The following is a 26,360-nucleotide window of genomic DNA, read 5'->3' as shown; positions in this document are numbered from 1 at the left end:
CGCCTTTCCAGTTTGCGTCTCATCCTGAGTTTGTAAAACATGTATGGAAGTCACAAAAATTTTGGCTATTTTCTCAATGCTTTCATAGAGTTTAAGTTTTTATGTGCAATTTTGTCTAATATTTTTGAGTGTGGGTTATAGAAGGATGTGAGGGCTGCCAGATAAGAGTTTGCTCCTGTGCAAGACACAGGAGGTGATTTACCTTTGTCTCACTCAAAAACTAGTGACAATGTTTTAATCGCTACATAAGCTTAAGAAAAATTTCTCAGAGGATTTCTTCCTGTTTTTTTACCTCCTGTCTCTATCCTTAATAGAAATAATGGGATGGAAAACTGGCATTTTTTAGGCTGGATAATGAAAAAGTTGTTGTTTTGGAAGGATTAAAAAAAATGCCTTGAAATGAGACAATAACTAGCTATTTCTTACATAGTTTCACTCATCCTTGATTTTGTTGCTTAATCAATTGGCAATATGAATAATCAAAGCTTTGCCCTTGATTATCCCTTACAGTTTGGCTTTAATCAAGGTACTAATGCAAAATGAGTACAGTCTAGCCTCTTTACAGTGCTTTGTGGTGCACTATAAATCATAATAACAGTGTCCCAGGTTTCCAGTGTTTGATTTTTCTCTTCTGGCTTTCTTCATTCCTCTTTTCCTTCCCCCCCCCCCGATATATTTTGTGTATGTGAAGGGCTCAGGACTGCCAGTCTCTTAATTGGTCATTAGTCTTTTGTAATATGCGTAATTCAACAACCCAGAGGAGCAGCTTTTACTTATGCCAGTAATTCTGTTGGTTGCTGCATGGTTAAGGGCCCAGACTTTGAATTAATCCTTCAGGCAAACATACATACTTAGGGAAGGTAGCGTTTGGAGTCTGCGAAGACAAGGGTGTGTGGGTAACTAAAGATGAAGAGGGGTGCTCTGTGTGCCAGGTCACAAAATTCCCATGGACCTTCAGTGGATGGTGGGAGGAAGATCACCACCGTGGATTCACAGGCCTCTCCTGGTGCACCAACACAATGTTGTACCTGTCACTTGAAAGCTGGGCACTTCCAAGCGAATGAACTTCTCCTGTGTCAGTGGGCACACTCAATGCCTTATCAGCCCCTGCTAAGATTTCTTATAGACTCCAGCCGGTGCTTTTTGTGTCCCCCTGCTTCCTGTGGCAAGTTGATCTTTGTGGAGCAGACAATCTGGCTCTTCCTGTTTGGAAAGGGTGTTCTCGTGATTCTGAGCATATGGGGGAGGAGGAAAGAGGCAAACTTAAACAACTGTGTTATTAGGCAAATTGCTTACTTTTGTAATCTCCATCCCCCTTGTAAAAATCCAGTTTTAATTAGTTCTCTTCTTTTAACCTTGGCCCTTTCCAAACCAGCAGTGTGTAGTTATACCTGTTGGGAGTGGAGGGTCTGCAGCTACCGCAGGTTTTTTGAAGCTGTAGGTGTCAAGTAATAATGTATACAGGACTGCAGTCTCTCTGTAGCTTGTGACCTCCTGTTGTTATAATGACTGTCTGAGACCCCATGTGCCTGGGGCAAAGTGCATCCTTTTGGTTACACACTCCAAAGCCAGTCATAGTACATTCTTACTAGAACGTAAAAAAAGAAAGTACAGTTCAGAAGTATTACTTGTCTGCAAGGTAATTGGAGAATTTATTATGGGTCCTGATGCAAGCAAATAACCCTTGTGCCTAATCAGCAGAGAGACGGCGACCTTCCCGCTTCAAAGAAGAAACGCCAAGCAGGGGAGAAGATTATGTATACTTTGGTCTCTGTGCCACATGGAAATGACATCGCATCTCTCTTTGAACTGGATGCCACAACTCTTCAGAGAGCTGATTGCCTGGTTCCAAGGTAAAAAAAAAAAAAAAAAAAAGACAAAAAGAGCGAAAAATAGTGCTGCACTGACAGGGTTTCTTCCTAGCGTTATGATGGTGAGTAAAGCATAAAAAATCAAACACGAGCAAGTATTATCCTTCAGTTAAAATATGAGGAGTGTTCATGGATAAACAAGGGATGTATAAAACATGATACTGCCGCTGTGACTGGGTAAAATGATTATAAGGATAAAACAAGTGACACTTAAAGAGAGTCTGTGACGAGAAAAATAATGGGCTAAATATTGTATGGATATATGAGGACAGAATTGAGCCCTGTGCATTGTTTAAAAAAAAAATGCACTGCTAATAGATCTAACTTAGTTGTTCCCAACAAATTAATGTGTTTGGTGTACTGGGCTTCTGTTTACCTGACAGATCATGATGCCACTGAACACATTTGTTATTCAAATGAATTCAGCAAGTGGCTTCTGGGTTTTAATTGTGAATATCTGAAATTTCAGCTGTGTTGCTTGGCTGAGATTGGCTGGGTAAGTCACACGGTGTTGGTTGTGACTGAATGGGCATGCAGACACTTGGGGCTAGTTGTTACGAAGGTGGATTTTAAAGCTGGGTACCCACAAATACTGATGTATGCAGCTTTGAAGTGTATTTGCTATGCTAAGTGTTGCCACGTAATTTACTTACTTAAATACTCAAGCACATCAGCACAAAAGGGAGACCGTGAATGAAGACCACAGTGAATATATTTAAAAAGTAGAATTCAGAGTAAAAATTATAATTGATTTCTCAGCTCTGCTTTTTAATAATGCCACAAATTATCATATGGAAATAATTTAGAAGAATCTCATGTCTGCTCTTTGTTCAGTTGATTTTCACTTGAGAACTGGTACTGTAAATGCTTGCTCCCTGGAAAAAGGGTTTGCAGATCATAATGGTGGAGCTGTGAAACCGTGATCAGTTTTGCTTTCTGGCTTTTGTGCTGACAGCTTGAAGGAATTAGTTAATCTGAGGTAAAAATACTAAGAAAAGAATTGGTTTTATTCGCAAAATATGTTTATATGCAGATGGGGTTTTGTAACATCTTCCTTTTAAATTTTTTTCTTTAAGGAATATTTTACTCCTAGGCCTATGAAAATACTTACAACCATCATTCTGCATAATCCCAAGATGCTGTTTGTTCTTGTTGCAGCTCTGTTCTGGTTGAGAAAGGCAGAGACAAAGGAAAAGGGTACTACATTATCTTTTAGGTCTCCCTCACCTTTTTGTCACGAGTGGCTGTTGTGACTCATGCCCTCAAGTCTCACATCACATCATAATCATGTGCTGCTTTGCATCCCACCTTGCCCACTTTAGCTCAGGACTGATCCATCTAGCCTGTTCTTTGCTTTGTTCTCCTTTTAGGAACTCGTATGTCCGACTGAGGCATTTATGCACTAACACTTGGGTCACTAGTACCAGCATTCCAATAGATACTGATGAAGAGCGACCTGTGATGTTGAAGGTAAACACGTATATCTTGGAGTTGAAATCCCAAACTCATTCCTGAAGTTCTCTACTGACAATCTCACTTCTAACATAAAATATGCGTAATAATTAGGATAAAGGTAAGAGGATTACTTACTCATATTAAACCAAAAACTGTTGCAGATTGGAACGTGCCAAACAAAAGAGGACAAGGAAGCTTTTGCCATTGTATCAGTTCCTCTGTCTGAAGTCAGAGACCTGGACTTTGCCAATGATGCAAACAAAGTTCTAGCATCAACTGTTAAAAAGCTGGAGAATGGAACAATAACCCAGAATGAAAGGAGGTTAGTGAGTTTTAATTTTTTCCCCTCATAAACTGGTGTTTGGTTACTCATGACATCACAGTTGTGGGTAAGTTAGTAACATCTGTGTGGACACAGAGGCAATTGGGAGAGGACACTTCAGTGCTGAGAGTGCTAGCCTAGGATTAGATTCCATCTCTGTCAGAGCATCCTTGCTGCACCTCAGGCTGGTCTGTGTACCTCATCTGTAAAATGCGGGTAAACAGCACTGCCTCAGCTCACTGATCGCATAAATAAATGGGTAGCTCCCTGGGGAATAGCAAAGTGTTTATTTTTCTGTAATATTCCGCTTCTGAGCTCTGATGTGGGGATCCACTGAAGAAAGCCGTCTATATGGTGAGCAGCATGCCGGGCTCTTGATCTGTGTGGAGTTCACTGTACCACGTGTTCTTGCTGCTAGAGCACTAGAAGAAAGTCTCAGAGTGACCGAGAAGCTGCCCCGATAGTCCCTTCCCTTTCTTATTTCCATTTTTCCCTTTTCTCTTTTTCTTTTTTTTTTAAAAATCATTTTGGTGTTTACCCATTATATTCATCTGTGTTTCAGCCGTAGCACTATTAGAATGTCTCTTCTTCACACCCACCCCTGAATTAAGGGATTTTGTTGTACATTGTAGCCAAATATATCCCACTGCCAGTTACGTAGTTGGCTATTTATTTTCAGCTGTCTGTGGTTAAACTGATTATTAGGCAGCGTCTCTGGCAGTGTTAATTTGTAACTCCTGTTCCATCATGCATCATATACAGCTTTTTGCCGAAAATGTTAATTTTTGGTGATAAAACTGAATTTCTGCTGTCAATTGTCAGTAGCAATTAGACCAGATGGTTTAATATCAGGTGGAGGTTCTATCCTAGCAGGCAGATCTGTAATGGCCTGGCTGTTGGTACTCAGCCTTGACAATCTGATGGGCCATTTCATGATTGAGTTGAACCAGGGAGCGATACAACATAATCAAGATGTGACATCCCTGTATTAACCTTGCACTGCTGTGTCACTGCAGCCCAGTATTGTCAAGTCTTGATGTTGACAGGTTGGTGCAGCACACATGTAAAACATTTCAGTGGTTTCAGAGTAGTGCCATTATTTGTTTGCTCCCATGATTTCCTTAGGAAGAAATTACTCTTGTCTTTTCCCTGTTTTATCACTTTCTTGCTTAGGTAAGTAGGGGTCCCAACAACATATTCCTGATAGCTCCACCCTACATCTGCCTTTTCTTCTTTTTCTGTTGGGGGGGACCTCGCTGTTCTCCACTAGTGGTCTGTGACTTTTAAAACTAAAGCTCACTCAGAGAGTTTAGCTGAAAAGCCCAGCCCTCTTGGGGGGAATAGAATAGACTGTTTCAGTTGGAAGGGACCTACATTGATCCTCTAGTCCAACTGCCTGACCAATTCAGGGCTGACCAAAAGTTAATGTGTGTTGTTAAGGGCATTGTCCAAACGCCTCTTAAACGCTGACATCAAGCAGCAATCTAGGAAGCCTGTTGGAAGTTTTGTGTCTGGCTCCCAGAGACAACTTTGAAAATCTAAGGAGCATCTCCTGGCCACTTTCATAGCATGCCTAGAGGTTTAGTAATTATAGACTAGATATTGTCCAAATTCAGTTGATGCTCTCCCAGGGTAGGAGACACGCTGGGCTTTGTTTGTAAAAGACTGCTAGTTCTTTTAAGGGGGATTCACTGAAATCTGTGGGCAGCCATACTCTCTGTGCATGCCTGGCAAGGTATGTTAGTAACCAAGTGGCAATGACTACTGATAGTGTTCTTTCTTTCTGGATTTTCTGAAGGTGCAAGAGAAGGATTTACAACTGCCTCCATCCTTTTTAGCACTTGTTTCTGCCAAATCTTCTTCTGTGTAGCAAAGAATGAGTGAAACAAATCTAATCATTTCTCAATAGTTTGTTGGGTCAGTAGGGAAATAGTCTAGCTGTAGAATGTTTTTATTCCTTTAGTGAGTCCATCATCTTGTTTCACGGACCCACGTCCATCATAAACTATGGAAATCCTTCCTAGCCTGCGTGTCTTTCAACTGTTGCTGGGCCTTGAGGCAAGCTGGTATAGATTTTAGATTTCTGAATACTCTGCATCAATCCAGCATCCTATATTTTTCTCTCCTTATCCCTCTGGTTGTTGTTTAATGCCTTGGTAAACATCCTTGTGATGTATTTAAGCCTCTGCTGAACTAAGGCCTGGAATCCTTAAGTACATGTCAAACTTAACTTTGCAGTGATTGAGGTTCCATTTTGCTAGATAAAGCTTGATATGAAAGGTGATTTTCTTTCTTAATGAATCCTAGCAAGTGTTGAATGATCTGTCTATTCATTCTAGGTTTGTAACCAAGCTACTGGAAGATCTCATTTTCTTTGTTGCTGATGTACCTAATAATGGGCAGGAAGTTTTGGATGTGGTTGTTACTAAGCCAAACCGGGAACGACAAAAATTAATGAGGGAACAGAATATATTGGCTCAGGTATGTCCTACTATATTAATAATTCGCTTTTATTTACAAACAGATCGTAGGAAAGAGTAGCTTGAGAAAATGGTATTTTTCAGGAGCTGGGCTTATGCCATATTGGGTTTGTGTCTGGCTGGACTGGATAGGTGTGATATTAATTAGTCAAAGCTTGCCTTTTGATCTTCGAATCAGATAGAAGCATACGGGGCCAAGTCTGCTATCTGTTAGTTTCTTGTGCTTCTGATGACTTCCAAGGTTGTATTTGTTAGCAAATTGTTAACCAAATTTGAAAGAGGTTCACTATATGGTCCCAGGGCTGCAGGTGTTCCCCATATAGGAAAAATCCCACAGAATCACGAAATGGTTGGGGTTGAAAGGGACCTCTGGAGATCATCTAGTCTAACCCACCTGCTAAAGCAGGTTCACCCAGAGCAGATCGCACAGGAATGTGTCCAGATGGGTTTTGAATGTCTCCAGAGAAGGAGATTCCACAACCTCTCTGGGCAGCCTGTTCCAGTGCTCTGGCACCCTCAGAGTAAAGACGTTTCTCCTCATATTCAGGTGGAACCTCCTACGGTTCAGTCTGTGACTGTTGCCCCTATTCCTGTTGTTGGCACCACTGACAAGGGCCTGGTCCCATCCTCTTGACATCTACCATTGAGATATTTATAAGCATTGATAAGATCCCCTCTCAGCCTTCTCTTCTCCAGGCTGAACAGACCGAACTCTCTCCAGACCCCTAATCATCTTCATAGCCCAAAAATTCTGATGTTCTTATGGATCCCTGACTTTGTATGAGGGCCAGCTTGAATGTAAATCAGAATTAATATTCTCTTCTAGTAGTTTACTGAAATTTAAAAAAATAGTGAGAAGGATGAAACAGGCCATCAGTCAGTCTTGTACTCCTTTTTCATGCTTAATTTATCCAAAGTTAAGGCACTTAACTTACAATGTTTTAAGTTGGGGATAGCAGTCAAGAAAAGCAATGTCAATCAAGTTGGTGGGAAATTTAAAGCTAAATGTATAAAGCTTTAATACCGGAGACTGTTGGTGTGCGTTCACTCACCTACATATGACTAAATACAAGTGCAGTGATTCCCTTTGGACGTTGGTCGATATATCCCGTGTGCTGGTCCTGTCAGAGGACATTTCCATTGACTGCTATGAGCAAAAATCTTGGTTTAATTTTTATTCTCAGTGATTTTGATTTTGAACAGATATTTGGGATCCTCAAAGCTCCTTTTAAGGACAAAGGTGAAGGATCGATGCTGAGACTTGAAGACCTAGGTGACCAGAGATATGCCCCATACAAATACATGTTAAGGTTATGTTACAGAGTTCTCAGACATTCCCAGCAGGACTATAGGAAGAACCAGGTCAGTGGTATTTGAGATACTTTTCCTCATTATTTCTGTAATAATATCCTCACCACATTTACAAATGGGATTTTGTGGTAATTTTGTGTTAAGGGGTGGTGAAAGGTCTGAGTTTAATAAGAAGAAAGAAGTCACTGTCATATACTGCCTCATGCTGAGGAATGATGTTTTTGTTTTGTAGGCATTTGTATATTAATTTTCAGCAATGAATATCATAAGCTCACTGTGTTCCTCTCCTTCATTCGTGGGCTTTCTGTTGTTAAAATCATGCTCTTGGACTCTGGGTTGTAAAGTGGGGAGTCTGCAAAACTGCCTGGGTTCTTCTTGCTTAAGTATTTGTGGAGCAATGGCAGTGAATCAAACCGGAGGTTATTCTATCAGGTAGCATGATTTCCCACTGCGGGAGACTCCCTGTGAGCAAGAGATATTTCAGAACATGGTGCTGAGTGCTTTGCACATTGCAGCGGGAAAAAACTGCGTGAACTTTATAGGACTAAAGAGGCTGAAGATAAAACATAGAGCTGCGATGTCTGGCTTCTTTGTGTTCTTTCTAATGCTTTACTGAAAAATTTCTGTCTTGAAGGGGGAGAAAAGGAAGAGGAAAGACTCAGGAAGGAAGGCTTCTTAAATGTTATAAAAACCTTTTGGTTTTCCCTTTCAAAAAATTGGTTGCCTCTTCTTGACTTGTATAAATTTTCATGAATTTGTTCCTTTGGTTTATGAAAGAAGAAGAGTTAGTGATTCCTAGTGGTGAATCTGTTTCTTGGGGTACGTGTTCTAGGTGTTCAGATGTTCTTTTGTTCAGGCCAGTTCAGAGAGGAAAGTTTTGAGGGTTATTTTGATTGGTAATTGAGCTGGATTCTTCTGGTGCTAAAAGAAAACCATTACTGCATAACAGGTCATCATGGGGATTTTCATTTTTTCAGGAATATATTGCTAAGAACTTCTGCGTCATGCAGTCCCAGATTGGTTATGATATTCTGGCAGAAGACACCATCACAGCTTTGTTGCACAACAACAGAAAACTGCTAGAGAAACACATCACGGCTAAAGAAATAGAGACGTTTGTTAATTTGCTCAGGAGAAATCGAGAGCCAAGGTTTGAAGTGGTTCCCATAACATTCTTTTTCTGTATTGATAGGCTTTTATATTTCCAGTAGATTGTCATGCAGTCTCTTTCTCTCAGCTTAATATTATTTGACCTCGCAGAAAAAAACCCCACACATGTAGAGTGTCATGCTAGAAAATATCAGACATACCTATAGTACTTGAGATTTGACAATTTCTGCTTTTCAGAGCTAGAGCTACTGAAGAGCAAGGTTTACACACTAGAAGACACTTTTGAAAATTTGGTTGTAGTTCAGATTGGGACAGAGAGAAACAAACAAATTTTAATTTCTCATAACTCTGCAGCTCCTCTGTGAAAATGCCATTTGTGTTGATTCTTCTGCTGATAATCTTGGTGCAAATTACACTTCAGTTTTTCTAAGCTTTTGTTTATATCAGTTTTCCTGCAGGTCCTGATTCCTGGTCAGACCTGAAAAGGGCCTAGGACAGTGAAGATCCCAGTTAATATGTGTCCTAGACTAGATCTTGTTCCAAGTTAGAAATTCTGGCCTTGAACTTCACTCAGTTTGAAATTGTTTTGATCAGCTTTAGGTCAGAATAGAGAGGAAATGTATTACCAAAGTAATGCAAGTATAAGAAATTAATATACTGAAGGCAAATTAATGTCCTCTGTAATTGTGAATACAATTTTTTCTGTTAGCTGAAGGCCCTGGTGCTCCACTGCTTCAATTACTCTTTACGTATCTGCAACTGTTTTGCCTTACTCTCTAATCTCATTGCCTCTCCCATGCTAAACTGTCTTGGGTTTGGTCAGTACTAAGAGGAAACCACATGACATCAGCTCCTTAGTGCTGAAGGGTCCTAGTGTTTATTGACAATATCGTGTCACTTTTTTTTGTGATGGAGGATGTCATAGTTGTCATAATATTTGTTGCATGACTAAATTGTGCAACTGCTGTGTATTCACTTCTTTAAGGCTGAAGCCCAAGAGCAATAAATATTTGAAAAATACACCTTATGAAGATGGTGCGATCTGAACAGTAAAGGTTTGATCTTATGACACTTATTTTCATGGAGAGTCTCATAGACTTTTGCAGCACTGCTTGTTGCAGTATGCTCTGAAATACATGAGCTACAAAATTTAAAACCTTCCTGAGTTTTAGCTCCAACTAGGTAATTCCTTCAGAATTCTATGTAATTATGTGCTGCTTACATAGTGTTATCTTTGTTATGCAGTATTGCTGTGCACTATTAATTACCTGTTGCCACAAAGCTTCATTTTGACGATGGATAAAATTGTTGATAGTGTACCCTAAAAAATGCTTTCTGCACTCATCCCTTGCTGTTCCCAGATTTCTGTGGGGAGTGTGGTCTGTGCTAAGGTAGAAATGATTTTCTGATTCCGTCTGGTAGGATGATTACCTATAGAGGTTCAAACTCTTGGATCCTTGTGTGGCTAGTAGTAGATGGTCACTTTTTTTTCCTAGATTTCTAAGGAAGTGGAATATGTGATCGGTGTGTATGTGCCTGCTCATGTCTTCTGCCCCACCAGCTCTTGAGCCTCTTGCCCAGTTTTAGCTACATTTGCTAGAGGAGTGGTGAACTCAGAGATACTCAATTCCTACGAATGTCATGAAAAGAAGGTGCAAAGAGGGAAGAGGTCTTTGTATTCCAGTGAGGCAAGGACTGCAATATGGATGACTGTTAATACACACTGAGGAATCCATGAAAGAGGGGCAAGAAGCAGATACCTAATGAATGTCCCAACTGCGAGGAAAGCCTCAGCCTGAACCTTTTTAAATGTCAGAAGACGTACATTCAAGAGACAAATTCATAGGAAACTGCTTTCGACGCAAAACTTTGTTATTTCTGATTTATGTGGAATGACCTCTTTAAATACAGAGGTCTTGTCTTCAGGTCCTGCCAGATATTCTCTCTTCACTAACTGTTGGCTTCTAAAAGGTGGAAGTCTGGACTCCTCCAGTGCAATGGCAGTTCCTCAGAGGGCACACGGTGATCTCCAGCACAAGGAGTGTTTCCTTGCTGCTTGGGTTGGGGAGATGCTTGTTACCTGATGGTGGAGATGGGTGAGAATGTGTACTCTTGCTTTTTGTTTCTGTCGAGGACGAGGGCCTTCAGTGGAGCTCCCCTGCCAGCCAAACTTAAGACAACCTCAGTCTGTTCTTACATTCTGGCACAACTCTTTGGCCTTTAATTTGCTGAGAAGTGTCACACTTCGTCTATTTTTCTTTTCTCTCCTTGACTGATCGTTCAGCACCATTCAGAGTGGCTTTCAAAGCTTTTACTCATCTTTGTCTGTTGTGAGTTGCAATAGTATGAGTTGGCAAAGATCACTATTGATAAATCTCTCAATATACACTCCCTTGAGCATATTAGTGATGAATACTAGGGATTTTTACTGCAGTGTTTCTGTGTAGTATTCTAAGTCTTGTGTTCTGTTCCATCTGTGCTTTTTTGACTGCAGATTCTTGGATTATCTATCAGACCTGTGTGTATCTAACACCACAGCAATACCAGTAACTCAGGAACTCATCTGCAAGTTTATGCTGAGCCCAGGGAATGCTGACATTCTCATTCAGACCAAGTGAGCATACATAATCAGAACATACTTTTTTTGTTATCTGCTCTATGGCTGTATCTGTAGCAGTTTGCTAGTGGCTCCATTGTGAATGGTTTGTCTTTGCAGGCTGGTTTCGACACAAATGGACAATCCCTTGGAATGCCCAGTCATCTCAGATGACATTGATGAAGAGGAAGTGTGGCTTTACTGGATTGACAGTAACAAGGAGCCTCATGGCAAAGCCATCAGGCATCTGGCTCAGGAGGCAAAGGAGGGCACAAAAGCTGATTTAGAAGTTCTTACCTACTACAGGTAAAACTGCTTTTTCAAATGGAAGAAAACATAAACTCTCTGAAGACCCTGGTGCTGTTCTTTATCCAGTTCATTTGCCAATATCAGAAAAGGAAAACAGGTCATGCCACAAATCAGGGTTAAAAGTTTGTTTCAAGTTTTTCCTGTCGGGAACCTCACAATCTCTGCTGTCTATTCCAGACAAGTCTTGAGTTTCCTTTGTTCATGGCAGCTCTTTGTGTCTCTTTATCATTTTAACTCTTAGTTTTCATTTGGCTTTATTTTAGGTTGTGCTGCCCTGGAAGCAAGGCATGCTCTGAGGAAGGAGTCCTGAGGGTTAGAGGGGAAATGGGATAATGGAACAGTGTCTTACACTGATCGAAAACAAATAGTTCTTTCATAAAGCAATGCTTCCTTTGAGTTTCAAAGGGAGCCCAGTCTTCACAAGGGCTGGAGCCTGATGTTAGCATTTTTAGTGACAAGTTGATCCCTTGATTAGCAAAGTCACTCTTGTTATTTTTTAGGATTTATATCAGAAAGGCTGATGTCAGGCTTGTAAAATGAGATTGAAGTATGTTGTTTCATTTTCAACTGATTTCTTTGAATACCGTATGTTATTGCCTTTTTTTTAAGGTATCAACTGAACCTCTTTGCAAGAATGTGCCTGGACCGCCAATATCTCGCCATCAACCAGATTTCTGCACAGCTGTCGGTAGACTTGATCCTACGCTGTATGTCTGATGAAAGCCTCCCTTATGACCTCCGGGCTTCTTTTTGTCGACTGATGCTACACATGCATGTGGACAGAGATCCTCAGGAATCTGTGGTACCTGTTAGATATGCCAGATTGTGGACTGAAATTCCGACTAAGATCACAATTCATGAGTGAGTTGGAAGTGTTTCAAACTAAAGTACAAAAGCATTTTGTAGGAGTTAGTCTCAGAACAGCACGGTTGTAGATGTCTAATGTTGACACAACATGTATGTGAAAACATGTTTTGCTGCAAAGCACAGAGTTATTAATTATTGCTACTCTTGGAATTTTCCATGGGTAGCTTTACATGGAAATATTTCCATTTTATTTTTTCACTGTTCTTACAGGGAACAAGTTGGGGAAAAATAGAATGGCCTTTCCTCAGACCAGCTCTACTTGAAATAATCCAATCGTGTCTAACATTACAGGTTTGCTAGGCTGGAGCTCAGTCTTATACCTCAAGCTCAACTGAAAGCCACAGTTGGAAAGCCAGAATTTACAGTTAGGTACAGCTATTGCCTGACAAACAGTTCCCAGAGGCTTTGGCCTCCATCCAGGAAAGTACTTAAGCATGTGTTAAGTATGGGAGAAGGACCGATTGACTTCAGTGGAAATCCTCTCTAGCTTAATTGATTTGATGGAGCAGCGCCACTGGGCTAGACCCAGACAGGGAGTATCTGGCTGAAGAGACAAAGAAGAAGAAGTACAGCAGTGTGGAAGACAAGATTGCTTCTGGTAGAGAGGTGAAGGACTGTTTTGACATATGTGAAAAATCAGTCCTAGTTGGTGGTGCAAAGGAGGAAGCTGATTGTCCCCAGCTGGTTTTCTGATCTGCTGTCTTCCTTGCGGAAATAATAAACTCTGGCTGATGGGCAGAGAGGGCAGCAGACACTTAGTGACTTACTGAATTGCCACAGCAAGGTTTAAGAGTGCTATCTGCCAGAACTGTAATATTTTCCTGTCTCTCTTATTCCTGTTTGCTGCAACCCTTCCTGGCACTGTTGGAGGGAAGGTTTGTGCATCCTCTTTGTGTATCTACCAAGAATCAGCTGACCTCTACCCCTTCTCCTTGCAAAGAACTGCCAGTAATTTCATAGCGTTGTGATGGGTTTATTTTTTTTCTTTAGTGAGAGCAGATCCTGATATTGGAAGTGTTTAATTTTCCTTCCTTTCGTGTCTTCTGTTGTAGGTATGATTCTTTCACAGATTCATCAAGGAATGAAATGAAGAGGAAGTTTGCGCTAACTATGGAATTTGTAGAAGAGTACCTGAAAGAAGTTGTAAATCAACCTTTTCCTTTTGGAGACAAAGAGAAAAACAAACTTACATTTGAGGTGCTTCTCAGCTATCTGTATCCTACTTACAGTATTCCTCCACATTTCAGATAAGTTGACATCAGTTCTTTCAAAATAAAGATAGTTGCAGAAAAAATGTTGCTGTAAAATGTCCTAAGAAGCACCCGTTCCCAATTCCAGTGTTCTCGGTAATGACTGTTACTGCAGAAAATAATACTACTATCTGCTGTGAAACAGCAGTTTTCCTTCCATCTCCTAAGATGGTTGTGTTTCAGTGGCAGGAGGAGGGATATGTGTGTGGGTGAGCGGCCATATGCTCTTTCTCTCCACATTAGTGAATCAGTATGCATGGATTTGTTCAATATAAGTAAATACTATCCTATGTGTAAGATATGGCACTGAAGGAAATACTCTGAATAGCCTAATACTGTATTTTAAATATTGTTTGAAATTCCTGACAGATCTTTAGGTAGGCCTAAGTCTTATAGGTTCAAATAACATATAATAAAGGCAAAATGCTTACAGCTTTTATAGTTCTTCCTCTAACCTACCTCCCAAGCTTTGTCACTCCTGCCTCTGGTCATCTGAAATCACCTCCATTCATATTTACCATAGTCGTCTTACTCTTCTGACTTCCACCTTCCCCACAGCTGCTGCCTCTTTAAACAATTTCCTGGAGTCTTTCTTCTCGATCTTATATATTTTCCCAGAGGCAATTGTATCCTTTCAAGCCTTCCTAAATCTCATGTTAGTTTTGCTCTCTTTTGTAATTTGACTGACCAATTGTTTTGTCTAACCCTGAAAAACATTTGATGTTACTGACCTTAGTCCAAGACCCATTTAAATCAGTGGAAAGACTTGTGCTAATTTGAGTGCACTCTAGATCTGAATTTCTGTGAAATGCAACCATATTGCACAGCTAAATATCACAAAGGTTGCCAATACTTCCTTAATTTTTAATTTATTTTTCTCATAGGTGGTACATCTGGCTCGAAACCTCATATACTTTGGCTTTTATAGTTTTAGCGAACTTCTAAGGCTGACTCGGACACTGCTGGCAATTCTAGATATTGTTCAAGTTCCTATATCATCATACTTTGAAAGGCTGAGCAAGTTTCAGGATGGAGGTGAGAGAAGCGGCAAATACTGTTATTCCAGTGTGTAACTCATTATTTAAATTGGAAATAATTTATGCAATGTCTCATTGATCTTTCAAGGTTCTTTATTCGTACGTAAACTCACTTACAGGAATGTATTGCAGGATACATTGATGGTCAGCTAAAAAGGAACCTTTTTAAACAGAGCTGCAGCCTTCATGACCTGTGATTTCTGTGCTGGTGCTGCTGTGCCTTTGCTTGTTTGGAACTGAACTTTCAAATGTGGATCTAAGCCTTGGTGTCCCTTGTGCTGAACAACCCAAGCAAGTGCAGATAGCACTTGCCTGGGTACAGCAATTCTGATGGCTCATGTCTGGCACAAGTGTTTATTAGTCATCTTAGCACTTCACTTAAAGGGAGAATGAGATGATAGTGGTCCCACAACTGCAGAAGCACCAGATGGAAGTCCAGGTGAGGTCATCCTCTGCATGTGTTTGTCAGTTTGGAACATTCTTTTTTTAACCCAGACCAGAGTGTGTGCCTGACAACCCCAGGACAATACTATATGTCTCACTGCCTTTTCTACCATGGTTTAAGTCTTGAAGAATGAGCATACCAGGAAGATGCTGAAACTTAGCAGTTTAGTTTTCCTGTGTGTGTGGAAGGGAGGTGTGAAAGTCATGTGGGCTGAGGGTCCAGAAGACTGGGTGGTGGCAAAGTCCGTTTTAATATGTGCTTGGTGTAAGTGTCATTGCACTGCCAGCTGGCCCACAGCACCAAAAAGGATGAGCTGTCTTGTCTGAAACAGCAATTATTTTGTATTTTCTCTGAGAGGCCTTTTCCTAGCCTTCGGTTTTCCTAATCATCATTTTGCTCAGTCACTCGTACAGATACCATGCATGAGTGTGCCATCCTTCATAACTTTTTTCTTCTTCGAGGTTCACAGACTCTGGAGAAATGTAGACTAACATCGTCATCTCTGAGCCAATAAGTCTTGTGCTTGCTTCTCGTGTTCTTTCCTCCATCACTGCCAGTGCACGTTACTGAAAGCCCCTGAAAGTCGTTCCTGCAATGCTGTGCACACTAAGGCATGCTACAGCTGGCTGCAGTCCTTCTACAGCACCAGAGAAAGACTGTATGTTCAGACACTTGGAATTATGTTTTCCTTTTTTGTCCCTGAAATACTGCATTGCAGATTCACTTCTTGAATGATGCTGGACTCCGTTTGACTCCAGATACAATCTTGGCGTATTGGCAAGATGGAACATGCAGATCTGGTTCTTCCATTTTGTTCTCTGTCTGCCTTTAGTCTCTAATCCTGATTATACATCTCATTCAGTGCTTTCACTCACCTTCATTACCCATAAAATTGTGTTTCATCCTTAATTCCCTTTTATTTCTGTTGAAGGGTTTCCTTTCAGGCTATGTAGGAAAGAACCACCCATTGAGTGCAAACAGACCTGCTCTCAGTTATACTGATTTCCATAGCAATTCCATGCAAATCAATGAATTTATTCTGAAACAAATGAGTGTGAAGGAATGCAGAAGATGTCACCACCATGCAAATGGAAGCTCAGTAGCCTTGTTAGTAACACTCAACCATTGACTGAAGCCTTGTTGCAAACTTTTGTCATGCGTTTGTTTTTATTTCACCTTCTTTCAGCAAAAAAGTCACGGAACAAAGGTGGGATTTTTTTTGTGTCTTTGATTAGCTTCAGCTTTTATAAAGGTTTTTTAAACTTCTTTCTTTGCTGTAGCTGTTTATCTTTTAAATAGTGGGCCAGTTCAAGTCAGAATGTGACAATCCACTGCTGTTCTTTTGGACATCATCTATGGGGTGGTGTTTGTTTTTTTTCTTTTTTCTTCTTTTCCTATTAACTATATGGCTAGAAAGCCCATTGCTTTAGAGAGGGCTTTTTGCTACCTCAGACTGTTGTCAGTCATGTCTGCCATCCTAAGGGAGACCAGCGAAAGAGATACTGGCTATGCTGTCTAGGCTTAAAAATAGGCATTGAAATTTTGCTGTGGAGAGACCGGTGTTCTTATTGTTGAAATAGTTCTAAGACTTGCTGGAGAGGCCTTTTACAGTCTTTGATAAAAGACAAGGATGCCTGTCTTTGGATGGCCGTATCTTGTCTTCAGCCTCCCTCTTTTTTGATTGACAGGTCGTAAAACACATAAACTTGGCATTCACTTTGCAGCTGAGACAGCGTAATTCTGAATGTTTAACTGCTATGCCCAAGTATCTTACTATTCCTCCTCCTTTCTCTGGAGGTGTATGCTTACCTACCCATGGGCAGAATTAGACCATGAAGATGTATATGCCACAAGGATGCAAAATTTAGAAGCAGTTTAAGTAGTTTTGTAATTCCTATTCACTATTTTTGAGCACCCAGCTCACAGAACTTCATATCTGAAGAACATACTTCACGTCTGAAAAACATTACTCAAGCAAAATGGGAGTACTGTTCATTAAGAGAAACCACATGAAAGCCAGTAAACATTAGCTTTAGTTGCAGATTAAGATTAGAGAGGGAGCTCAAGAAGAAAGCACCAGCTACTGTAGTTGCTGACATTCTGGAGACAGCTGCTGTGGCTGAAATGCCAACTGTTTGTAACTTCTGCCTGACTTTGTTTCCTATGGAAGCCTGTTGGTGAGGAATCATAGAATGATTTGGGTTGGAACGGACCTTCAGAGGTCATCTAGTCCAGCCCCTTGCAATGAGCAGGGACATCTTCAACTAGATCAGGTTGCTCAGAACCCCATCCAGCCTGGCATTGAATGCCTCCAGGGATGGGGCATCTACCACCTCTCTGGGGAACCTGGGCCAGTGTTTCACGCTCAGTGTAAAAAATTTCCTCTTCATGTCTATCCTGAATCTCCCCTCTTTAGTTTAAAACCATTACCCCTTGTCTTATTGTAACAGGCCCTGCTAAAAAGTCTGTCCCCATCTTTCTTACAGGCCCCTTTTAAGTACTGAAAGGCCTCAATAAGGTCTCCCCAGAGCCTTCTCCAGGCTGAACAGCCCCAACTTTCTCAGCCTGTCCTCACAGCAGAGTTGTTCCAGCCCTCTGATCATCTGGGTGGCCTCTTCTGAATCCAGCTGTAGGGGCAGGGGTTTGGCTGGCAGAAGTTGCTCTAGTTCTTTGGGCTGTGAGAGTTGATGCCAGCTGAGTATTTAGCAGCACTTTTTTTTTTTTCCCTTTACCTCCTGCCTCTTTTTTTTTAACTTTTGTTGGTTAGCAGTCCTTTAAAACCCACCCTGTGTTTGTCTTGCAGCCACGTCCATATCATGTCTTTTCTACAAGACAGTGAGCAGGTGTGAACAAGGCCCTAAACACACAGAGCCCCTGATCTGCTTCCGTGCTCCCTACCTCGCTAGGTATCACTTCACTATAGCTGAGGTGTGTCCACACTGAGCTAGAAAGAACTGAGCTCAGGAGATTTGCTGGCTCATGCTGTAGTGTAGTTGGCTGCTTCTGTGTCCAGTCTTTTCAGGCTTTATGAACTAGTGTTTAAGTCCACAACAAGGTGCAGAAAGTGAGTCCTGACTTGAGACTGGACTTCAGTCTGTTTGACAAGGAGACCTGGCTGTATTAGGGCTGCTGGAACAGGCCTGTGTATAAGAGAATCATGTGTCTTTATGATGTTCCTCCACTTTTTTATCTTCTGAAGGAAGGGGGAAGACCAGTTTTCTGATACTGCAGTGCTTTGCATCTTGTGCAGTCACTTCTACCCAAAAAAGTTTGACTCCCAAAGTACTGACATCACCTAGGTGCTGTGGAGTCTGGATCCCCCTTGTCCAGGATCCACTAGGGATCCTGTGGAATGACCAGGTCAACAGAGAAATTGATCTCAGGAATTTCATCTAGATCCCTCTTCACTCTGACAGTAAGGATTGTTCACCAGGCGAAGCTGTGGGTATACACTGTTGTTCAATTTTATAGTACTTAAAAGATAGTACACGAAAGGTTGCTCTTCCCCTTTTACACAGATATCACCTCTCTCTCTTATAAAATAGAGTCACTGAGAACATCTGTTAGTTGTTTTATCATTTACCTGTCTTGTTTTTTTATTGTCCCTTTTAACTGAGAATACTGATCTCTGAGGCTATCAAGTAAGAAGGATTACAACAGAAAATAGCCTGGGGTTTTTTTGGGTTTTTGAAAATGTGTTGGCATTTTCTATAATCAGGATGGTCTGTTGATTTTTTCAGAAAGTGTTTTCTTATTCAAAACTTCCATAAAATACAGACAGATGGATTGTTCCCTGTCCTAGTTCAGGACAGTGGGAGCCTTCCCTCTGGTCAGTTAGGGGTGAGGGTGACTTCTTCCTGTCTCTAGAGGAGATCGGATTCTGCTCTCCCATATCTCCACAGCCTGCAGCAAGGGTCTCACACCACAGCATCCTCTCTGGCAGGTTCAGTACATGCAACATTCATATCATACCTTTGAACACAGAGTATTGCAGGTAGATGTCCCTCCAACACGTTATTGCTCTAGGGATGTGCAAGTTTACACAGCTTCTTTCTTAAGGAAAGTTAGCTTTCCTGAGTTGCAAAACTCATTACATTGATGTGGTGTTTTGATTTTTTTATTTTTTCCCAAAGGTAAGATTGTATCTATTGTGATTTGGTGTATATACTGTGAATGTGTGCAAGCAAATTATTAGTTTTGGAGACTATAAAAGTTGTAGAGTTTTGTGTTGTGCCTTATTCATTTATTTTTAATTCATCCAGTCAGTGATCACAAATGTCTAGGCATTAGCTTTAATTCAGTAAGAACATGTATTTCATACTTTGAGATTAGAGCTTTGACGTGTTGCTCTAAAACTCGGTTTTGACAAACACTGAAAGTCAGCCATGATGTCTGGGACTGACGGTTTAATGGTATAAACAATTATGTTTAAATTTTATACAGCACTAGGGGTATGATCCTGTAACTCTAATGTTGGGAAAGTGCAACTGAATACCCATTGGGGCTTTGTATATTTAAATTTGCATCACTGTCTATTGTAAATTTACATAGATTAATATTAAATTGATATTTAACAGCAATATTTTGTCAATAATTATGCCTCTTTAGAAATGCAGTTGATTTCCAGGTTCTACAGTAGTTAACTTGAGAAGAGGTTTGACCAAATTGAGAAGTCATGTAATTCCTATTCTGCAACTGTAGTAGGTTGAAGGTGGCAGCTCTATATAAGCTAAGAATTTTTGGTAGGATCTATTTATTTTACATGATAGGTCTTGCATTTTAGTTTTCTTACAAAGTATTGATTTCTGTGGGAAACTCAGTGCTGAATGAATTTGGGGACAGATAGGGTATACTGTTTTTCCATTATTGACATTGGTTTGTTCCAAGTCAGTAGCAACAAAAGCTCTGATTCCCATAACATGGAGTTGTAAGGCACTGGTGAGCTTGGCTCCTTACTGGTTTGGCAACTGCTCCACATCATGAAAGCTATAGTCAGAATTTTAGGAATGGGTAGAAATATAGTAATGGTGGGGGCAAGACTGAGGTGAGTCTTGGCTGTGGGAAGCCTGCCTGGAGCTGTGCACCTCAAAATTGAACAACCAAATTCATAACCAGCAATTTGGAGTCTTCTTCCTTGCTTAATATTTATTTCTTAAATAGACCCACTTATTTCAGTAAAACCACTTCCTAAGTAAGGAAGTATATATAACAAGTTTTGAACTGTTGAAGCAAATCTGCAAAATGGGATGTATTTTTAGGCTTAGTGGAAGCATGAAAACTTAATTAACCTTTTACCTCAGGATGTCCTTTTCCATCCTTCACTTAAATTTTGACTCATCTTGATGGCTGAGGTAGTCCTTGATGTTGTGTGCGAGTTTCTCTATATTGGTTCTGCAAAGATTCTGAAAAGAGCCTCATGTTATTGTTAACATTATGCCTTCCTTTAAAAACCTTGATTTTAATGCCACTGTCAGTTACCTTAAGCAGAATTAAATTAGTGCACATGTAGTTCTCAGGTGTGACCTTGTTTGATGAGGACAGATTGGGGAAAGTTGGCTAGAACTATTTGTGAGATAGGATCCTGGAAAAAGAAAATATGTATGTTTTCAGAAATGCTTCTTACCTAGATTGTATCCTAAAAATGAATTCACTTGACAATGTTGCAGCCAACTCTTTTTTTTCAGTGTCTTAACTTTGAATCATTTTTCGAGGTTATTTGAAGCTTTTTTTTATATTTTCCTTTTTCCCTTTTAGATTCTAAAAAATATGGGGTTTACGAAATATACTACCCGTGTCCTAAAGAGATATTTTTTTAAGGAGAAAGTGAGGACTTCATTTAGTAGTGCTGTCATTCTAGCACCTTTCAAGAACAGTATAATCTCTTGCAGTTTTAATTAAAAGGTAAAGTCATTGCTTTCCTAATAAGTGCACCCTGCTGTATCATTCCAGAGTCAGGATCCAATCTGCCTTGTCCAATACTGGTTATTTATTCTCTGTGAATTAAAATGCACATCTTTCTCTAGGTGTGATTGATCTTTCAAATAGCTGATTTTAGTCAAGCCATGCAGCTGCAGCATATGTCAGGTCTGAAAGATGAAACGACATGGTAGTATTAGCAGGCAAGCTACACATTTGCCATGCAGCTCAATGCTATTTAGTTAATGTTGTTTGGGAAGGAGAATAATGACATGCAAGGAAATACATCCTTGAATTTAAGCTGCGTATGTCTTGGGATGCAACTCCACAGTGCTGGGCACTGATTTGAAAACCGGTGGGACAAATCTAGATTATCTGCAGATCATGTCTTTCCCCAAAGAGCTCTATGTAAATTATTACAATTTTCCTGGCCAGGGTCTGCTGACATCAGTCTTTCAGTTCCCTGCACTTCCACGAAGGAAGGCTGTGCTCAGTCTCTTTGAAACAGAAGTTTTAAAAACTACATATAAACTCCAGTTGCTCCTGCTTCTGTGATTCTCACCTATTCAAACTGGTAGCCAAATATCCCAGCTCCTTCACGTTATGTCTGGGTCTTTAGCTTGGTAGCATATCTCTCTTGTAGACCGAAGGGACTGAAGATCTGTCTATAGGTGTCCTGAGACAGTGAAACATTTACATTTGAAATGTATCATGAAGCATCTGACTCCTGTGTCACACTGCAAGCTTTGCTGCTTTGTTGGGATGTACCCCAAAGGACTGAACCCTGGCAGGGGTCAGAATGGGGAAGTCCTCACTCTCTTCTGAGGACTTCAGGACTGGTGGGCTGCCATCTCTCTGCAAGAGAGTGGTCATGTATCAGTGTGTCAGGGGACTCTTGTCCAGTCTTCTGCCCCTGTTATTCTTAATATCCTGTTATTCTTAACATCCTGTTAGTCTGCTTAGTGCCTTCACTTCAGCTGAGCAAGAAGATTCCAACCTTCTTGGCTGCAAGTAGGGAGACATACTGCTTAGAAGCACCAGTAGTGAGACTGATCCTAGAACAGCGTTGAGAACCAGGTTGGACCTGCCATTTCTACTGTGCCTGTGGGTCCTCCGTGACCAAGAAGGACCAGGTTTCATCTGGGACTGTTAGAAAATACTATATTGTTTCTCAGCCTTGCATCCATGTCTGTTATCGCCTCTTTTGTCTGGTTGACGGTTTGAAATATCTTATTGAGCCACACTTTGATTAGCAGAGCTAATGAGGCAGTGGTTACCTGGCAGACTGGAGCAATAATTCATGCCAGCAGTTTACAAAAAAGGGGTTACAAAAGAAAAAAAAGATTTAACCCTTAGGAAAGTTAGCTGTGTTAGTCACAGCTGTCTATAGCAAAGCAACTGCTGTTCAGTAAGGAAGAATGTCAGACGAAAGGGGAGGTCAGTCTGAGAGTTTAATTCTCTAGCATGGACCATTTCTCTTTCCTCCTTGTTCTTTCCCTCATCATGAGGCCTGTGCATTAATGTGATTCCGGAGACCATTGCTCCTCTAGGAATCGATATCTCTTTCATAGATGTAACTCTGCCAGAAGGCTTTGTTCCCATGATGCTCTTTACTTTCAAGGCCAGCATGCTGATGGATTTATTTTTTCCTTCGTCTAATGTCTGTGGCACGAAGGCTGTGTTTTTCATACTGCTTTGTGGTTTTGGGGATAGGCAACATCAATAGAACTTACAGAACATCAGGAAAAGGTGGAAGTCTGTAGAATTCCACCGTGGCTGGGCAGCAGTGAGTTTGTATGCAAAAAGGGGAGGGCTTGTGGATATACTGGAGGTAGGTGAAGGCTGGAGTGGCCAGATTCACTTAGGGGGTGGGTAGCAAATGTATGTGCATAGCATATAGTCGGGTTTGTTTGTTTTGCCTCATTAGTTCTGTATAACACATAGAGGTGGCTTCACCTTCTGCCCTTAATGTTATGCATTAGGTTTTCTGTGAGGCTTACCTGAGGTCAGCTAGTTATTGAGTGAAGAAAAATGGTTTAATGAAGAAATAAAGTGTGATTCTTGGCCTGTTTATGGTAGGTCTGCAGTCTTTATGAGCAAATTCTGTAGAAAACCCGTAAAAATTAATACCTCTTTCACAAACAGAGGTGTAAAGCTTAATGCTTCTGGCAAATAATATATAGCTCTAAAGGGTTTGAAATTAAATGTGTTCCTTTAGGTACTGAAGTGTGGTTATTATCTGTCTTAAAATGGCTATAACTACTCACACAGAAAAATTAAGTTGCAGAAAGTAATGTGGCCAAATCAACAAAGACAAAGAAATGTAGGGCTAAAGCTGCCATTGGGGTTTTAATTTAGCTCTTGGTAACTAGACGCTACTGCACATACAGTTCCCTGCCAGAGGATCCTCAAGGCCTGGCAGCACTGCATGCCTTAATATGGCACTGAAGCTTTAAGAAGCTTATGGTGGAGCAAGAGTACAGGTCTCACTGAAATCCCCACTGTTTGGAGTCAAGGCTCCGGTTTCAGCAACCATGGGGAAAGTGACTTGCTGTTATAAGTAAGCAGCTGTAACTACTACCTACCTACACTGACGTACCGGTTGAGACAAGGTCAGCTTTGCTGAAAACTCCACTTTGCTAATGGTGAAAGTTTTGGACTTCCAGCAACATGCCTGATGTCTCCTAATGTTGCAGTGAGCTTGGAAACCAGCCTACAGCTTCCTCAATGTGCTAGCAAAATTCAGGTTTGCCTTACCAGGGCTACAGTTGGTAAAAGCTAATTACATGGGAAAAATGAGAGTGGCTGAGTACTAAGAAGGCTTTGGGATTTTGTTGGGTTGTGGATGAGAAAGGAGGCCTGAAGAGCTGTGGTGGTAGAGGTTGGCATGGCAGGGAAGGGTTAGGTGTGTTGATAGCATGTGCTGTCTGGTTTGTGCCCTGCTGCATTGGAAGGGGACAAGTGTTTTCTGGGAGGTGTTTGGAAGAAGTTGAATCCTCAAGTATCCTAGTCAAAGCATGCTCAGGTTTGATGACATCAGAGAGTTGTCTGTGTAACTCAATAACTACCGAGACAATGCGAGGAATGACACATTTTTGCAAAACCTTTGATTTGTCTCCTTCCCCCCCAAGCTCCTTTTAATATAAGCAAGACTGAACAATGTATTTGGCTTTTATGGACAGGTTAATGAAAGTCATTGGAGCAGTGGTTGCAAGTACATTTGTCTTTTCTGCTCATTAAGTACTGAATTTCTTGAAGAACACATCATAAGTCAAGTCCTCTTTAGGTATTTAATTCCAGAAACATTGAACATCCGGCTTCTCCAGGCCCTAGTGAAAGCTGCTGGATGTTCAAATCCTTTTGAAAATACAGGCACTTTTTGCAGAGCTAAAAACAGCTGAGCAGTTTTGAAAATTAAGTCCTGGGAATCCACCTTTCCTATACCTGTGTTGAGAACAACTGAACAATAATGTTAGTAAGTGCAGACTTGTGACTTGTCACGTCCGGCCCAGAGGTAAGAGTCGGGAGGGGGGTTGGGGGAGAAGTGACATGACTCATGTTTGTGGGTCCCCTTGGTTGGAAAACAGTACACATAGTACTTAAGGTCCATAAACAAAAGGCTTTTATTTTGCAGCTTGGCCCAAATGGTATATGATTCGGTGGCAGAAGGATTTTCGTTATTGTAGGTTCGATTGGTAAACATAAAAAGTTCGTAGCATATGCGGGGCTGTAAATCTTATGTTACTATATTATATATAAAAAGGAAAGCAAAAAAGTAGAAGTATGGGAAAGAAAGAAAAGAGAGAGAAATATTTCACCATCCTTATGGCCCCGCTTTATGTGTGATGGAGTTCGCAGTCTCAGATCCAGCGATGCGCAGCATCCTCCGGTGTCTTGTTCAGTTCACTGGTGGGCAGAGTGGTCCTCAGGATGGTGGGTGGGCGCTGCCAGTGCTTGCACAAGGTGGGCCTTTGTAGCCATCTGGGTTGCCCGCTTGCATAATTTTTGGTCTTTTGTGGAGGTGTTATTACAAAATACAGAAAAGTCAGGATGGGGGAGGAGTAACTGTGAAAGATTGACAAGTCTCGGGCCATCTTGAAGGGTCTCAGCTTTTTCCCTTTTTACCATGCTGGGCATATCAGAAGGTGGAGTTATGTGCCCTCCAGCATGTCTCCCACCTCCTGTATCAGCCAGCCGGCCTTGTCTGTGGCTCGTTAGCTTGTCGTTGATATATAAATCACAATTCACTTTATAGTGAATATACCATCTCCTGTGGCTGGATGAACTGCCACAATGTTTGAACCATTATTCTTATCAGTCTCTGACAAGATTCCATCCCTCTGTGGCAACTAGAGACCCAGATCAGGTGTGTATAGTTCATTTTTAAATAAACAAGGCTGCAAGTCAGTTCTTGGGGATACCTGTGGAGGGCTATGGGCAGTATCTGCCAGCCTTTAAGGCTGTCCAGTGTGTGTTCACATTCAGCCGCCACATGGTGTGTGAAGTACCTGCAGTGCTGTGGGAACCGGAGAGCAAACCGAGGATGCTGCACAGCAATTGGCTGGGAACAATTTGAAGAAAAGGCATGAATTGCTGGCTGCCTTTGACAATTGTTTTTCTTTCTGAATGTGGTATTTTGTCATTTACCATCCATACTGTGTTACATAGCAGATTGTTGTTTACTTTTGTATTCTGCTTTTAGAATTTTCGCAACCAGTAAATGACTTATCAAGAAAATATGTTTATGTAGAAAATGAAGTGTCACATTATCCACTGTTTCGATTACTTGGGTGGTTGTTATTTTTTTTCCCATAATTGACTCCTCTGCAAAATCTTTTTTCTCAGAGAGGCCGCTGTGTTGTCAGTCGTGCCAAATTGTATGAGATTATGTGCTACAGTTTTGTGACAGAAACTGATATTCATTAGGAAGTTGTGATCACTGTAATAAAAAGTAATGAAAGGAGATGCACAGTTGTCTTTTCAAAACATGACAAGCATTCTCTTTCCTCTTCTTTCAGTGCCTGTTAATCTACAGCTCCTTTAAATTACCACTTGTGCATATGATGATTTCACTCTTCCATAGGCTAACATTGTGAGACTGTACATTCAACAGGAGGCATTTCTGATGGGTCCACTGCTTATGGAAGGTTCTTGGTAGAGGGAGGAGCAGAGGGGAAGACTTGGGGAGAGGAAAGGAAAATTGGAAAAACGGAAGAAGATTTATGGAAATTGCTTTGAGTTTTTTTTCCTCTGTAGACCAAAGCCACTTTTGCAGTGGTTTGTTGGTGAGAGAAGTGGTTGGTTGCACACACTAGCACTGTACTACGTTGCAATAACTTTTCTTTCCCTGCCACACTTCTCAACCATAATATTAACATTAATACCTTGACT

General features: G+C 41.0%; 1 protein-coding gene across 3 annotated transcripts in view; it reads left to right on the top strand.

Annotated features, from left to right (window-relative positions):
* ITPR2 (inositol 1,4,5-trisphosphate receptor type 2) overlaps positions 1-26,360 on the top strand; it is a 278,837-nt gene that overhangs the window by 77,786 nt on the left and 174,691 nt on the right. For 2 of the 3 annotated variants that reach the window (XM_065845412.2, XM_065845403.2), the window contains 11 exons: positions 1,699-1,853; positions 3,242-3,341; positions 3,488-3,648; positions 5,988-6,129; positions 7,332-7,490; positions 8,417-8,589; positions 11,044-11,163; positions 11,266-11,451; positions 12,064-12,315; positions 13,374-13,518; positions 14,456-14,606. In XM_065845412.2, coding sequence (XP_065701484.2) covers positions 1,699-1,853; positions 3,242-3,341; positions 3,488-3,648; positions 5,988-6,129; positions 7,332-7,490; positions 8,417-8,589; positions 11,044-11,163; positions 11,266-11,451; positions 12,064-12,315; positions 13,374-13,518; positions 14,456-14,606 — 1,744 coding nt within the window. The remainder of the gene's footprint in view (positions 1-1,698; positions 1,854-3,241; positions 3,342-3,487; positions 3,649-5,987; positions 6,130-7,331; positions 7,491-8,416; positions 8,590-11,043; positions 11,164-11,265; positions 11,452-12,063; positions 12,316-13,373; positions 13,519-14,455; positions 14,607-26,360) is intronic. The other variant, XM_071816102.1, reaches the window with a different exon arrangement.

The sequence above is a fragment of the Patagioenas fasciata genome, chromosome 1 (genome assembly GCF_037038585.1).
Source record: "Patagioenas fasciata isolate bPatFas1 chromosome 1, bPatFas1.hap1, whole genome shotgun sequence".
Lineage (NCBI taxonomy): Eukaryota > Metazoa > Chordata > Aves > Columbiformes > Columbidae > Patagioenas > Patagioenas fasciata.
Note: the sequence above shows the minus strand (reverse complement) of the source record. Positions and strands in the feature narration are given on the sequence as shown.